Below are 17,040 nucleotides of genomic sequence, written 5' to 3' on the forward strand. Positions count from 1 at the left end.
ACAAAGCCAGGCTGCTTCCCTGAGATGAACAGTTTTGTTCTGGTGGGGCGACTATTTAACAATACTTTGCTCTAAAGTGAAACCGCGGATGGCGCGACATCTTCCTCCTTTTTAACGAACTTTTATATGAATTGGAAATGACGTTGCCAGTTTTCGCAGTGGGTCGTTTCACTTGATGTCTAACTTTGTGGATTATTTAAATATCTGAAAAAAATATGGTGGTATACGGACATGGTATCTGGGTCACAAAATACTCTCCATACCGATACCTATTTAAAAATAATACACAATTTTCTAGAAATTGTCGGAGTACCTCCCCCCACCCCCTACACTTTATCCTAGAATCATCAACTGCGCAGTAATATAGGTGATACTATAGAACGCGTGAGTTCGGTGAAAATCGCAGTAATACTTAACGAGTTATAAAAGGTTAACGTTGTCATTTTTGTGTAAATTTCTTGCATTCTTAGACTTCCAATGTCAGTATCATGCTAAAGGGAATGATTTGACAAACTAAATGCATAAACATTACGAGATAAGTGCAAATGGCTACTTAAATATATTTATATAATCAATACACAAAACCTTACATACCTTATATACAGCTTCCGGTTCCCGACTTGTCTTTTTTTTTTGTTTTGGATAATTGTCCAATGAAGAGACAATAAATTAAAAAAAGCCAGGAAAACGAACATCAAAGTCAATATTAAAATGATTGAAAATGATTTGTTTACTAGATATAAGTTAAAATAGAAATAAAAACCGATATCAATCAAATGTACTTAGTAATAAGACTGTCCGTGTTAGATGAAGAAGTAAGATTAATTGTGAATAGATGGATTTGGGATATATTTAAGAAAGATTTGAAAGACATAATTAAATCATTTTTAACTATTTTCATTGATATCACTTAATTTGGAAATATGTGTTTTTAGATTTTAAAAAACTACGTGTAAAAATCTATTCTTTTTTGTTCTCTTGAAAGCAGTTGTAAAATTGAAATGCAATTATAAATAAAATGAATTTTTAAATTTGAAAAACAAAAAATAGTTTGTATTGATTCATCCAAACATTAGTTAATTTCGTCATCATCATCAACTGCACAACAACCAATATCTGGTGCAGGAATGCCTTAATCTGAAACCCCAAAGATCCCGTTCATTTCAAAACACGGTTGGTAATTTCTTCCTTTTCTACCATTGACATTGTTCCATTTGAGTAAGGAAAAAAAAAGCAAAAAGAAAAGGTAAAATTTTTTTTTCATTGGGGAAAAATAATTCCTTCTTAATTACCCTTAAGTTATCCTACGTTGCTATATGTTTGTCCTCGTTGATTTGTTTGGTTACTAATGATTAGGGACCACGTGTTTGTCTGTTTTTTCGCTTTTCTCGGATTTGCTTCCTTTATATGTTTGCTGAACCTCGTCGTTATTAGTCTTCTGATTTGCCCTATATATATTATATATGATTTTTTGCAAACGGTGCAGGTTATCTAATAGACTCCGTTTTTCTCGATGTCATCCTTGGGTTCCTTGACGCTTCCTAATCGTGTCTTCAGTTGATGTGGTTTGCTAGTAGATATCACTTCGATGTCGTGTTTTTTAAGGAGATTTTTGACTTAGTAGCTGATTTGTTTTCCAGCTTTTTCATGACCGCTTCCTTTGTATTCTATTCTGTTCATAATCACTATTTTGTTCTTTTCGATTCTTTCTTCCATACTCTTTTCCTTCTTTTCTGCTGCTTCCTCTATTATTCTCGCTATTGGTTTTCGTATTTTTTCCCTCTCCTTTTTGTATTTTATGGCAGTTTCAATGTCAATGATAATTTCTTACTTTAAACTTCCAAACGGATACTTCCACGACTTAAGAACAAACCTACAACCGAACTCGATAAAACAAATTGAGGAAACACTCAAGGAATGCTGAGACCATAACGGCAACAAACTCACCAACACAGAAAATAACGCGATGGTTATTGCAAAGATTCAACGAACTAGGAGCATCAACGGGACAACAATTCGTAAAGAACAAATAAGAACTCATTGAGAAACTTCAGAAACACTTTCAGGAGGAAGATATGGTATTATTACAATAAGAGACCAGAGTTGCATCACCTTGACACCAACACGTCACCAAGTCTGGCAACCAACCAAACTCCCAAAGAGGTTTGCCAGTCGTGAACATCGACTGCAGCTGACCCGAATGCTAGTAGTTCGGCGAGATGAAGGCCGGGATTGTTGGTTCTCAAATATTATCTCGTGGCAGGACACAGAGATTTTACTCATGTGCCTAGACTCAATACTAAACAAGTCAGTATACCGGAAGCCGGGCGCTTCGGGTACAAAGGTTTTGTGCTAAGAATACAAAATATTCCGTCATATTTTGCCGCACCCCAAGATTCACATATGTACATACAAATCAGCGATATAAATGCTGTGCTCACCCTAAATAAACAAACATTGTTTATTACCGCATGACGATGCATGCATATATTATACATATATGTGCGCATCTAAATTGATGGTGGTCAAAGGGAAATATAGGTCCCAGGGCGAAACGTGGATTGGTACCCACGATGGACCATAAAACCTGGGAAACACCTGCTGAACCAACATCAACAACTCTACTACCAAACCCTATCTCCACCTCCACGTGGTGACCGCTGGGAGCTCTTTCTTAACGAAAAGCTGCAGACGGAGAAGGATGAAGGCGAGTCTCCCGTGCCTAAAAACGGTGCAAAATGTACCAACTGGTCCTCCAGGTTGGGGGTGAGGTAGGGTTGACAACCCTACACGGAAAACAACTTGTTACGAAGCCACAAAAGGAGCCTCGGACTAGACAGATAATACAATGGCGAACCCGGCAACGACAAAGGAATAACGATTTGCGCATTTTCTTATGGAAGGTGCGCTCCCTATATAGAGATGAAGCTGCTGAGCAGCTAGCCGATACCCTGTCCCAATATAAGGCTGATGTAACAGCGTTACAGGAGATGCGTTGAACAGGGACCGGTTTCCTGGAGAAGAGTTGCTACACCATATATTATAGTGGCCATCCAGTAAACCATGTGCTCGGAGTAGGTTTCTTAGTCACCCAAAAAATGAAACCTGCTGTTATCGGCTTTGAAAATATAAGCGAACGGCTATGCACTCTGCGCTTACGAGACAAATTTCAAAATATAGGTCTCATTAACGTTCACGCCCCTACAGAGGAGACTGCAGAGTCGGAGAAGGATACCTTCTACGAGGCAGTTGAGCGGACACTCGAAGCCTGTCCCAAGTATAATGTCAAAATCATACTTGGGGATTTTCACAGCCAAGTAGGGAAGGAGCCCGTATTCAGGCGATGCGTTGGCTCCTATAGCTTACAACAAAATACAAATGATAACGGACTACGGATCATTCAATTAGCGGTCACACGGAATGGTTGTTGGAAGTACTTGGTTTGCGCGGAAAGCGATCCACACACATACGTGGGCCTCTCCAGACAAGACCACTTTCAACCAAATTGACCACGTGTTGATCGAACGCCGCCACCTCTCAGCCTTGATGAATGTCAGAACATATAGGGGGGCCAATAAAACTCGGATCACTATTTCGTTGGCATGGTGCTCCGAGCTCGAACAACACCGCTCAGAATCCCCTCTGACAATCAGGTGAGAGTTAATACTGAAACCATCCACAACACAACCCTCCGCGACACCTATAAAAGGGAAATGGATGCCGCAATAACCGCAATCCACAAAGATACTGGAGATGAAGCATCATAATCATAAATGATCTTCACAACCTCCTAAAGAACCTTATCATTGATACGGCCATATACATACTTGGTCCCAGCCGCAAAAGGAGTCGGAACGGCTGGTTTGACGATGAATGTAAGCTAGCAACGGAATGGAAGAATGCCGCATACCGAGTAGTGTTGCATTCTCAAAGAACGCGGTCACGCACGGAGATTTATCACGAACTTTGGTGAGCGGAGAAGCGGCGGACGGAAAAAGGGAGCCTAGGAGAACCAACAAGTCTGTGAACTAGAAAAGTACGGAGAGCAACCGCACCAGGCGCGCAAGTTTTACCAACAAGTCAGCAGGATGAAGCCTTATACACCTCGATGCTCATTCTGCCGAGACAAAGAGGGAAATCTGATTTCCGACAGAATGGGGTTGAGCATTTTGATGAGCTGTTGAACAACCAGAACATGGGCGAGTTGGAGGTCCCGCCAATTGAAAACGGATGGACAAATACTGCCACCACCAAGTACAGGAGAAACAGACCGTGCAATTCATCGGCTAAAAAATCATGAGTCGCCAGGAGCCAATGGAATTACAGCCGAATTGGTTAAATATGTACTCAAGGTATGGCACAGCGAATCAATGCCTGACGATTGGCAAAGAGGCATTATCTGTCTCATACATAAAAAGGGAGATATCACACAGTGCAGCAATTATAGAGGTAACACGTTGCTGAGTACCATCTATAAGATATTCTCCGCTATTTTGCTAGTCCGGATAGCCCCATACGCCCAGAACATCATTGGTGCATACAAAAGAGGCTTCACTCCAGGCAAATCACCAACAGATCAGATTTTCTCTCTGCGGCAAGCGATGGAAAAACTGTTGGAATATGGACACCATTTGCATCATCTATTCATCGACTTTAAAGCCGCCTATGATAGCATAGCCAGGGTGAAACTGTACACGGCCATGAGAGAATTCGGTATCCCGACGAAATTGATAAGACTGACTAGCCTGACCCTGACCAATGTGTGAGGCCAGATAAAAGCAGCAGGATCACTATTAAGACCATTCGACATCAACAACGGTCTAAAACAAGGGGTTGCCCTATCATGCGTCCTCTTTAAACTGGCCCTGGAGAAAGTAATCCGTGATGCTGAGGTAAATGCAAGAGGTACGATCCTCTTCAAGTCCACCCAACTACTGCCTTCAACCAGATCGAGCAGGCGGCGGTTGGGGCGAGATCTTGGACTGCACATCAATGAAGGCAAGACAAAGTATATGGTGGCAACGTCAGCACCGAAAATCAACCAACATCAAACCGCACTGATCAAACGGGAAGAGTAAAGATAGGAGACTACAACTTTTAGACCGTTGATAATTTTTCCTATCTAGGGTCGAAAATCACAACCGATAACAGCTACGATGATGAAATCCGCGCACGGTTGTTGTCAGTCAACAGAGCCCATTTCAGCTTACAAAAACTGTTCCACTGGAATCGTCTCACCATAGGGTCAAAGCTCTTACTGTGCAAGACAATGATCTTGCCAGTCCTCATGTATTCCTCGAAGACTTGGGTTCTTAGCGAGAAGAACTGCGAACCCTTGGCCGTGTTCGAGAGAAGAATCCTCAGAAGAATTTTTGGCCTACATGAGGATGGACGATTCCGTAGTCTACATAACGACGTAATCTAGGGCCGATATCATGACCGTTAGGTTGTGGATAAAATCCAGCTCAATAGGTTACGGTGGGCGGGTCACTTAATCCGTATGGATGAAGATGATCCTATGGTAGAAAATGAAGACGAGCAGACCCTGCCTGGGATGGAGCGATAGCGTAGGTCAGGACGCCAGACAGCTTTTAGGGATATCGAATTGGTGAACCTCGGCGCAAAACCGGGGTGTCTGGCGTTCCTTATTAAGGCAGGCCTAAACCGGATACCGATTGTTGCGCCGTTGATGATGATGATGATGGCTTCACCTATCAGTGATTGCGAAATGTCCGGACGCATATACATATGTACAAATTCCGCCGCAACGTAAACGAGACTTTTTCAAAAACAACACAAATTTTCCTTTTTTTTTCAAAAATCATCTTTTTATTTAAAATAGTCTCGTTCTGTAGGGATCTCCGTCGGTATCTTTTGTATAGTCTTAATGCGAGCATAGCGCTTTCCTTTCAATTTGAAATGTAACTGTCTGAAGAGAGAAGTGCCAAATTAAGAGAATCCGGAGAGTAATTGACGGTTAAAATGTGATTTTGGTAAAAAAAAAATCACTGATAAGTGTCGAAGATCAGCCGGCGCATTACCATGCAAAAGGCACCAGCTGTGACTTCCCGGTGCTGCGGTCTCACGCGGCAAATACGCGATAACAAACGCTTCATGATACCAAGATAATACGGCCCATTAATCGTTTGACCCTATGACACGAACTCCTTCTGGATTATTCCCTTGCAATTGTAAAAACAAATTTTGGGTCCTTTTCCCATTCTTTAATCAGTCAACTTGTGTGCAACAAAGCGAGCACAAACCTTCTTGAGCCATATATCGCAATGAAGATTTTGGCTCATTTTTTACAAGTTCACGTACAATTTCAATATTATAATTAAAAAAAGACAAATTTTATTTGTTAATGCCGAATAGTGAGTTTTTTTATTTCTCATATACCGGTATTTCAAGGACTTCTTTCTCAGTGTGTTTTTGTCCTCTTCCTTAGTGAGTTTTTATCTTAAGGCAAGAGGACAACTGGTCCTCGAAGTACCGATATATGAGGAATAAAAATACTCACTATTCGGTATTAACAAATATAATTTGTCTTTTTTTTCGTTATAAAATAAGCCAGAAAAACGACACACACAACCGAGGAAATTTCAATGTTACTCGGTGCTATCACGAAGCTTTTCTGACCAGGATGTTCGTCGTCGTTGATATCTTCATGTCCTTCTTTCAATCGTTTAAACCGCTCGTAAAGTCTGGCCCGGGATAAACAATTAACATCATTTACTTGTTTCATCAATTTAAACGTCTCAGTAAAAGTTTTACCGAGTTTAAAACAAAACTTGTTGGAAGTTCAATTTTCGACCGATGTTTTAAACACACTGTCACCTTTAAAGCAATAGCTCGACTTCTAATTGTCAGTTGGTCACGAAATTTAAAATTTCGTAGCGTTGATAAAGAATGTATCTTTCCAACTCCTCCGTCAAGCATAATATCACCATAAATAGAAATTTTGAAAAAGTCTCATTTACTTTGCGGCAGACCTTGCATGTACCAAAGAGTCAGTCTAATAACAATGAAGATGTGTTACGACGGTCGAAGCTCTAAGTGTACTTCACTACAAGTTCTGAATCAAGAACTTCCAAATAATATCGCAATAACCAATTTCTACTCAGTTGTTTCTTATTTATTACGTTGATACACACTCGCAACTAGCCTCTGGCATGCATGTGTTTTGCCCGCCTTTAGTTTCGCTAACTCTAAACAAATTTTTGCTTTTAATTCATCTTACAAAAACAACACAAAAAGACCGATAGAAAAAATGGAAACATTTTATTTTCTACTAGGCAGTGGCGTGTACTTGATATTCATATTGTATTTTGTCCGTTGACGTTCGATTGGCAGTTTTAATGTAGCATTGAATCAATTCTTCGAGCTCAGTGTGGCACTGAAAGTAAATATAAGTTACATGGTTTATTTCTTACGACCACCCGACCATTTCGATCGGTTCAGTTGTCCGTACCTGTTTATATTCAACATCAGTTGAGTTCAACTTTAATCCATATAGTAACAAATCGAGTGTATTCAAAGGGAAACACATGGCAGGTGACGCTGCAGTCATAGGTACTTTCAAGTTGAAATATTCATGGCCACGTCCCAGGATAGCCCACATATATTCTTTGGCAAATTCCGTTGCTTCAATCAGGCGACCATGTTTCACGAAAAGCCGCAAGAACTCCGAAGGATTCGACGACTGAAATTTCCAATTTGTCATCCAATGGAACTATATTAATATAGAATTATTTACCCTATATGAAGAATAGAGCCATTGTGGAATAAATGCATTCAATGTGAGTAATTTATTCACAACGCTTTTACGAATCATAGTGGAATTGGACTCCTCGTTCTCTTCTACAAGTTTTTGCAACAGACACCAAGCAGTATCGGCAGCAGTACTTTTATGAGGTAAATCTAAAGCGGAACAGTTCATTAGCGAGAACAGAAAATTCTCTACCCTTTTTATAATGTTACCTGCAAGATCATTTTCCTGAAGCCATGACCAAGTATCATTTGGACTCTCATCAGCAGAACGCACGCAGGCGGCTGTAAGTCCATCAAATATCGGCAACAAACTAATTGCAAAGCCTTTAGCTAACTTCAAAGCTGATGTATAAAGACCCGAATTAGCTAAAATAATCGACAACTCATTAGGCCCGGTGTTGAAGAAAGATCCGATATCCCTTCGGTGTTTAGCAAGATAAAGAAATGCTTCCGTTTGCAAGTATTCTTTCTTAATATCATTGATTTCAAGAACTACAACCAAATCTTTTGTTATATCCTAAAAAACAAACTTTGTTCAGTGGTACAAATTCTATTTATCAAATTACCTCATCCACCTCCATTCCACTTGCCATAATATCATCATTCACCACAGGTTTAGCAATCCACCGGTACTTTTCATCAACTAGATACAAAGCATTCATACATGCCAGCAGGCATTCGCAGCGTAACTGCATGGCGTCCACAGCATCACACTCTAACATGTACCGCATTGCTTGTTCATACATTATAGAAGAAGCTGTAAGTATAACGTTTAAAAACAATTTCTCTACCAAATTCCCACAAAGACAAACCTTTGCGCATATTCCCTTTAGTTATATGAAACGAATAAAGGAAATTATAATGTTCATTATCCTCAACGGTCATCGATCTGGCACGGGATTCAACAATATTTTCAAATTCGTCCTGTAAACCAACATATGGGAAATGCAAGAGCAAATCTAATCGCTTTTTGTTGAACAAACAAACAACCAACTGGCGTAGACAGTCTTTACGGCGCGACGGGTCTGCATTGTATATAAGCGAATGATATGCTTCCTCGTAGTGTTCGAGGGACAGATGGTTGTTGAAAACAATTGATTGGAACATAGGCAATTGTGGGTCAGTTTTCTCCAAAATACTAATAGCTGCCTGCGCCAATGCAATCACATAATCCAATGCGTAATGTTGTTCGAATAGTTGAATAACTTTTAAATAGTACTGAGCAAGAATTTCATTGGATGTGAGCTCATCATTTGTTTTAAGTATTTTCTCGTTAATGAACTCTTCGGTGAGGACTCCTTTGGCAGATTGTAGAAATAAGTCGTAGGCTTTATGAGTTTCTCCATTTTCCAGCAACGAAACAGCCAAGATGAATTGACCTAGTTTTGGTTAGTTTGGAAATTTATCAAATGGAAAGTTAAGAAAAATGTCACATGGATCAAACAATAATTAATAATTATTCGCATCCTACATTTCTATTGGGTATTGATGCTTGATTCCATGAGCATAAATTCCATTGTGTGAATTACTTACGCGAGCAACTATTCCATTCACACCACGTGTTTAAAAGACGAACATATTCCTGGATTATTAGATGCTGACAACTACTGAAAAGCCATTCACCAAAAACAAAATTTCCAGAAACAGGCCATCTAAAAACAGAGAAAGCAGAAAAAAAAAATATTCCAATAACTTTGTTTTTCCTTCAAGTCTTTTTAAGGTTCTATGGCGAGAAGTGCGAGCTAGAAGGGGATCAATTATTTCCCGGACCCATTCCTAAAAAGTACCCAATCGAAAAATCTGAAAAAAATTATTGTGCATATGTCATCTAGGCCTCAACATACTCTGCGTAACCATAAAAAATAGTACATTTTTAAATTGTGTAAATTTAATGCGAACCCCCATAGGTTAATTCTAGATCCATAAAATTGCAATAATATAGCTTTTGTAAGGATTACCATACTAGAAAATTCAGTGGAATTCCTGATATTATTAAGAAAGTTATAGTCGGTCGAAGTTGCCACTTTCGCACCAAATTACTTTTGGTTATGAGATGAAATGGCAGTATAATATCGAATCGAATATGGGCCATATTCAACGCATATACACTACGAGATATGTACCAGATGGGCTGAAAAATTCGATTAATACCCAGATGGCACTACTACTATTAAATTCATATGATTTTTGATTAACCCTAACCTTCAAAAGACACGTGTACAAATTTGACAGCGGTCGCACTATTAGTTTGTGGGATAGAACATTTTGAGAGAACTTTTGTTAGTTTGAAGAACATGGATAAAATGGAATTTCGTGTGTTAATAAAGCATTGCTTTTTGGCGAAAAAAATATTGTATAAGCTAAGGCTTGGCTTGATAAACATTATTCGATCTTTAACAATAATAATCGTTGGCGCAACAATCGTCGATATGTGACAATGGATGAAACATGGCTCCATTATTTCACACCAGAATCGAAACAATCCTCATCTGAGTCGACTGAACGTGGTGAACGACGGAACAGTCGGCTGGCAAGGCTATGGCATAAGTATTATAATATTTTGAAATGCGCATGGTGTAATATTGATTGACTATCTTGAACAGGGAAAAACCATCAATAGGGACTATTACATAGTGTTATTGGAGCGTTTTAAGGATGAAATCGCAGAAAACGGCCCTATTTGATGAAAAAGAAAGTGCTGTTTCATCATGACAATGCACCGTGTCAAATCAAAGAAAATGATGGCAAAATTGCATGAATTGGGTTCCGAATTCGTTCCGTATCCACCATATTTTTCAGATCTGGTCCCCATCAACTTTTTGTTTTTCTCAGATTTCAAGAGAACGCTCGCTAGAGAAAAATTTAGCGCCGATGAAGGGGTAATCGTCAAAACTGAGACTTACTTTCAGGACTACTATATTGAATTATACAATCAAATTTTACCAAAATTTTTTTTTTCTATGTTAGCCTACGAATGTTTTAGCCCACCTGGTACAAGTGGAACAATGTTCTACCCAAATATTTTTGCAAAAAACGACGATTGACCGCCAGATACCTGTGTGCACAGATAAAGGGTTTTGAGGTTTTGGCTTTTATCTAAATTTGATTTTTTTACTCGCTAAGTATTTTTTACTTAGCGAGTTAAAAAACGTTAAATATGTCTAGATTCTTTTTCAATATAAGTTATATATAGATATACCGTATAATTTACGGCCGCGGAGCGTTGCGAACGCGCTTCTAGAGGAGCCGGAAAATAATGATTTTGGCGATGAAGATGATGATTTGGTCGAAGAGATGTCAGAAGAGAAACTGATGGACCATCAAGTGACGAATTATTAGATAGTGAACCCGTTCAACAATCGGCGCAGAAAAGAAAAGGATCATTACATCAAGCGCCGTAACAACCTTCGTCGACACAGCAACCGCGAGGACGACCTTCGTCGACTTTGAAAGGTAAAAATGGTTTCGTGTGGAAGATGAAACCGTCCGAGAGAATGTCAGGTAAGGGCATAATAAAGTATTTATCTCTGCGTACCGATCTATATTATTTCTATACTTTCAAATGTATATAGATATGTAGCATAACAGATATATATTTATATTTTTTTCCTTAGCCCTTTCATCGGTTCATATTCGTGTATCTAGTCCAAGAATGACGTTGTGCGAACAGATTTTCCAATTGGGAAACGTTATTCACAGTTGAAATGCAACAAAACGACCTTTAACCGACAAAGGTGGAATCCTCCAAGCTTATCATCATTCAAAACACTTTATTGAAATAAATGGCTTCATTGGATTTTTGTACTAATCTGGAATTTGGAAATGCAATCATGTGGCCGTCTAAGAGGTTTGGACAAATGCCGAAAGATATAATTTTTATCGAGTTATAATGCCTTCCGGACGGCTTATTTTCCTATCGGAGTCACTACGGTTCAATGAATAAGTCACCGAGACCAACAGACAATAAATTCGCCTGTATCGAACATGTTTATGGAGAGATCCAAAACAAATGATAAACCTAAGAATTATTGAACCGTTGATAAGCAGCTACTATCCATTCGAGGAAAATGTGGCTTTCGTGTTTACATAAAAATTGAACTAGATTGATATGTTCTCAAAATACTTACTTTAAAACGATGCAAAAATACTGAATGAATCCAGATAGCTTAGTGGTTAGAGCACAAGGCTGTTGTATGGAAGGTCGTGGATTTGTATCGTGAACTGACGTCGGATACCAGTCGACTCAGCTGGGAATGAGTACCTGTGTCAAATCAGGGTAATAATCTCGGGCGAGCGCAATACTGACCACATTGCCTCCTACAGGGTTACTGTAGTGTACCGTTACGGTCTTGAATGAAGTTTTTTAACACACTTCAAGGCCCTGATCGAATACAGATTGTTGCGCCAACGACTATTATTATTAAAAACACTCTACTGATAAATGCTCTTCTGTATATGGGCAAAATAACCCCTGAGAAAGGATTATCTGCTCCTGAACATGTATTTGTAAAAGTGACCGAACCGATTCAGTCAGTTACACGTAGTGTAACTTGTCATAATTGGTTGACATCCATTTCTTTGATTGAAAAAGCGATGGGTGATCCGTATAATCTGAAAATAACAGGCACTATCAAGAAGAACAAACCTGAGATCCCACTCGAAATGAAAATGGGAGACGAGCAAAGTACAAAATACTATTTTCATGACGATATCGCACTACACTCTTGAACACCAAAGAAGAACAAAATTGTTCTAGTAGCGTTATCTTTTACAAGGTCGTCAGAAATTGATGCCAAATCGGGGAACCCCGCGGTAATCGATCACTACAAAAACAGAAGGGGGCAAGGATATTTTCGGCAAATTGTGTCACCCTTATAGATTCCCGCGAAGCACAAAACGTTGGCCACTAAGATTTTTCTTTGGAATGCTCGATCAAGCAGTAGTCAATACTCTGATACGTGTCATACAATGCATCATGAAGATAAGATAAACCAGAGACTATCTGGAAGGGAACCCCAAAAGTGAATTGTTCTGTTATAACAACGCTGCAAACGGACAACCAGAAAAGCATCGAAAAAATATTGCCTATTAATCCAGTACCGACTCCGGAGAACGAGCGTCCGACATTCGAAAAAAAGAGTTCGATGCGGTCTCTGTACTCGATCCATAAACCACAAGACGAAATTAAAGTGCCCTTCCTGTTGACGATTGATGTGTGATAACCCCCCGATGGTCAAAGGGTAGTATAGGTCCCAGGACGAAACGTGGATTGGTACCCACGATGGAGCAGAAAACCTGGGAAATGCCTGCTGAACCAACACCAACAACTCTACTACCAAAACCCTATCTCCACCTCCACGTGGTGACCGCTGGGAGCTCTTTCTTAACGAAAGCTGTAGACGGAGAAAGATGAAGACGAGTCTCCCGCACCTCAAAACGGGGCAAATTGTACCAACTGGTCCTCCAGGTTGGGGGTTGGGTAGGGCTGACAACCCTACACGGAAAATAATTTGTTAGGAAGCCACAACAGGAGCCTCGGACTGGACGGATTATACAACGACGAACCCGGCAACGACAACGGAATAACGATTTGCGTATTTTCTCATGGAACATGCGATCCCTGTACAGAGATGAAGCTGATGAGCAGCTAGCCGATACCCTGTCCCAATATGGGGCTGATGTAACAGCGTTACAGGAGAAGCGTTGGACCATATACTACAGTGGTCATCCAGTAAACCATGTGCTCGGTGTAGGTTTCTTAGTCAGCCAAAAAATGAAACCTGCTGTTATCGGCTTTGAAAACATAAGCGAACGGCTGTGCACTCTCCGCTTGCGATGTAAATTAGAAATATAAGCCTCATTAACGTTCACGCCCATACAGAAGAGACTGCAGAGTCGGACAAGGATACCTTCTACGAGGCAGTAGAACGAACACTCGAAGCGTGCCCCAGATATGATATTATCAAAATCATACTTGAGGATTTTAACAGCCAAGTAGGGAAGGAGCCCGTATTCAGGCGATACGCTGGCTCCCATAGCTTACACCAAAATACAAATGATAACGGACTGCGGATTATTCAATTAGCGGTGTCACATGAAATGGTTGTTGGAAGTACCTGGTTTGCGTGGAAAGCGGTCCACAAACATATATGGGGCTCTCCAGATGGGTCAACTTTCAACCAAATTGCCCACGTGTTGATCGAACGCCGCCACCTCTCAGCCTTGATGAATGTCAGAACATATAGGGAGGCCAATATAGACTTGGATCACTATCTCGTTGGCATAGTGCTCCGAGCTCGAATAACAACACCACCCAGAATTCCCTCTGACAATCATGTGAGAGTTAACACTGAACTAGTGAACAACCAGAACATCAGCGAGTTGGAGGTCCCGCTAACCGAAGACGACGGACAAATATTGCCACCAATAAGTTTAGGAAACAGTCCGTGCAATTCATCGGCTAAAAAATCATAAGTCGCCAGGAGCCAATGGAATTACAGCCGAATTGGTTAAATATGGAGGTGACCAGTTGCACCAAATGGTTCATCAACTTGTGCTCAATGTATGGGACAGCGAATCAATGCCTGTCGATTGGCAAAGAGGCATTATCTGTCTCATACATAAAAAGAGAGATATCACACAGTGCAGCAATTATAGAGGTATCACGTGGCTGAGTACCATCTATAAGATATTCTCCGCTATCTTGCTACGCCGGATAACCACATACGCTCAGAGCATCATTGGCCCATACCAAAGAGGCTTCACTCCAGGCAAATCACCAACAGATCAGATTTTCTCTCTGCGGCAAGCGATGGAAAAACTGTTGGAATATGGACACCAGTTGCACCATCTATTTATCGAATTTAAAGCCGCCTATGATAGCATAGGCAGGGTAAAACTGTACACGGCAATGAGAGGATTCGATATCCCCACGAAATTGATAAGACTGACTAGGCTGACCCTGACCAATGTGCGACGTCAGATAAAAGCAGCAGGATCACTCTCAAGACCATTCGACATCAACAACGGTCTACGACAAGGGGATGCCCTATCATGCGTCCTCTTTAACCTGGCACTCGAGAAAGTGATCCGTGATGCTGAGGTAAATACAAGAGGTCCTTTTTAAGTCCACCCAACTACCTATGCTGACGATATCGACATCATTGGAAGAACCACCCGAAACGTATAAACTGCCTTCATCCAGATCGGCGATTAGCGCGAGATCTTGGGCTGCACATCAATGAAGGCAAGACAGAATATACATCAGCATCGAAAACCAATCAACCAACAACACCAAACCGCACTGGTCAAACGAGAAAAATAAAGATAGGAGAATAATAATAATTTCTCCTATCTAGGGTCGAAAATCACAACCGATAACATGATGATGAAATCCGCGCACGGTTGTTGGCAGCCAACAGAGCCTATTTCAGCTTACAAAAACTGTTCCGCTCGAAACGTCTCACCATAGGATCAACGCTCTTACTATACAAAACAATGATCTTGCCAGTGCTCATGTATTCCTGGGAGAATTGGATTCTTAGCAAGAACAATTGCGAACTCTTGGCCGTGTTCGAGAGAAGAATCCTCCGAAGAATTTTTAGCCCCCTACATAAGGATGGATGATTCCGTAGCCTACATAACGACGAAATCTATGAGCGATATCATGTTGGATAAAATCCGGCTCAATAGGTTACGGTGGGCGGGTCCTTTAATCCGTATAGATGAGGATGATCCCACCCGGAAAGTCTATAAGTGCAATATCTATGGTGGAAAAAGAAGATAAGACAGACCCTGCCTAAGATAGAGCGATGGCATAGGTCAAGACGCCAGACAGCTTTTAGGGATATCAAATTGGTGGACCTCGGCGCAAAAGCGAGATGTCTGGAGTTCCTTATTAAGACAGGCCTATACCGGATACCGGTTGTTACGGCGTTGATGATGATGATATTTATAACAATTTTAATATTTAAGAATATTTTGAAAGAACAATACATATTATAAATTATTTTCCATAAATAAACCAGATTTAAGATGATTATTCTTAAAATAGTTGTTTAATCTCATTTTTCCTCTTCCACAAAAAACTGAAAAATGGGTAAATTCATCTTCTGTTTAAAACAGTTACAAAACGGACTATTCTTTTGTTAAAGCATGGACCGCTAGATCAGGCCAGCTTCCTTAAATTCAAAAGGTAAGTAAAAAGAATGGTCTCTATATTCTTTGGTATCTGGGATACATTCTGAAACAGTTTTGGAACGAATGTATACTTTCGGGGGCAGTTTTGTTTAGAACATGTCGCTTACTTAAACAAGGAAGATATAAATATCGTGCAGTTATTTTTAACATATAGTAGCTCGGATACTTCTGTATGTTGATCGCCATTTTCATGTGTTCATGTATTATAAATATTATTTAAAGGTTTTTGTAAAAATAAATATGGTTTTGATTTTTCGTAAATATAAAATGACAGACAATATTTTAATTCGCACATTTTATATGTAAAACAATAGAGATGACAAGGAATGAATTTTTGAGGTAACATACAAAACAAAAAATATTTGATATACTAATCTTAGTGTAAAGGATTTATGATAATTTCATTTATTTTTTTTTTAAATGATGATTTAAATTCAAATGATTGTATTTTATATGTCAATACCATGGACCAAATGTACCTAAGGTTTATTACTAAACGGCGAACATGCAAATGATCGCTCGTTTTTTTCAACATCCTTAATATTGCCTTTGTTGATGCTTGCATCGTTTATTACGATGTTTAAAAAAATATTGCTAAAACAACAACCAACGGAAGCTTTTATTACGGCAGCTCGAAGAAGGCCTAGCACTGCTGATGATTGAAGATCAAGCTTCAACTCAAGAGATTATACGAAAACAACCAACGATCGAAAATTAAGGGGGGAAACCAATTAAAGTGGAAGTTACTGCTGCCAAACAACTACGAGACAACACTGGCTGAAGACTTGTAGTAGGGTCGTGCCTCATTTGCAGCAAACAACCTGTTCGCAAACGAAGAAAGACAAGGAAGTGTTGCGATAAGTGTAAGAAGGCGGTTTGTGATAAACATCCGTCTAAATACTTAGAATGCCATCTATAAATTCAAATTATGTTGAACAAATCTACTTATTAGAATGTAATCTTACTATTTTTTGTAATACTGCGTAAACATCGAAAATTCGAAATTGATTATAATGATAATATAATAATTCGATAGGAAATCACTCCAATCTTTTAGATCCGAAAGGTTTT

At 39.7% G+C, this 17,040-nt stretch overlaps 1 protein-coding gene across 1 annotated transcript in view; it reads right to left on the reverse strand.

The window, feature by feature from the left end:
- Positions 1-7,161: 7,161 nt before the first annotated feature.
- LOC119657667 (nuclear pore complex protein Nup160 homolog) overlaps positions 7,162-17,040 on the reverse strand; it is a 41,112-nt gene continuing 31,233 nt past the window's right edge. Inside the window, exons 12-18 of the mRNA XM_038064692.1 lie at positions 9,304-9,422; positions 8,583-9,149; positions 8,337-8,527; positions 7,981-8,287; positions 7,757-7,920; positions 7,472-7,702; positions 7,162-7,396 (exon numbers count right to left, since the gene is read on the reverse strand). Of these exons, the coding sequence (XP_037920620.1) occupies positions 7,292-7,396; positions 7,472-7,702; positions 7,757-7,920; positions 7,981-8,287; positions 8,337-8,527; positions 8,583-9,149; positions 9,304-9,422 (1,684 nt within the window). The 3' untranslated portion in view covers positions 7,162-7,291. The remainder of the gene's footprint in view (positions 7,397-7,471; positions 7,703-7,756; positions 7,921-7,980; positions 8,288-8,336; positions 8,528-8,582; positions 9,150-9,303; positions 9,423-17,040) is intronic.

This window comes from Hermetia illucens, chromosome 5, assembly GCF_905115235.1.
Source record: "Hermetia illucens chromosome 5, iHerIll2.2.curated.20191125, whole genome shotgun sequence".
NCBI lineage: Eukaryota > Metazoa > Arthropoda > Insecta > Diptera > Stratiomyidae > Hermetia > Hermetia illucens.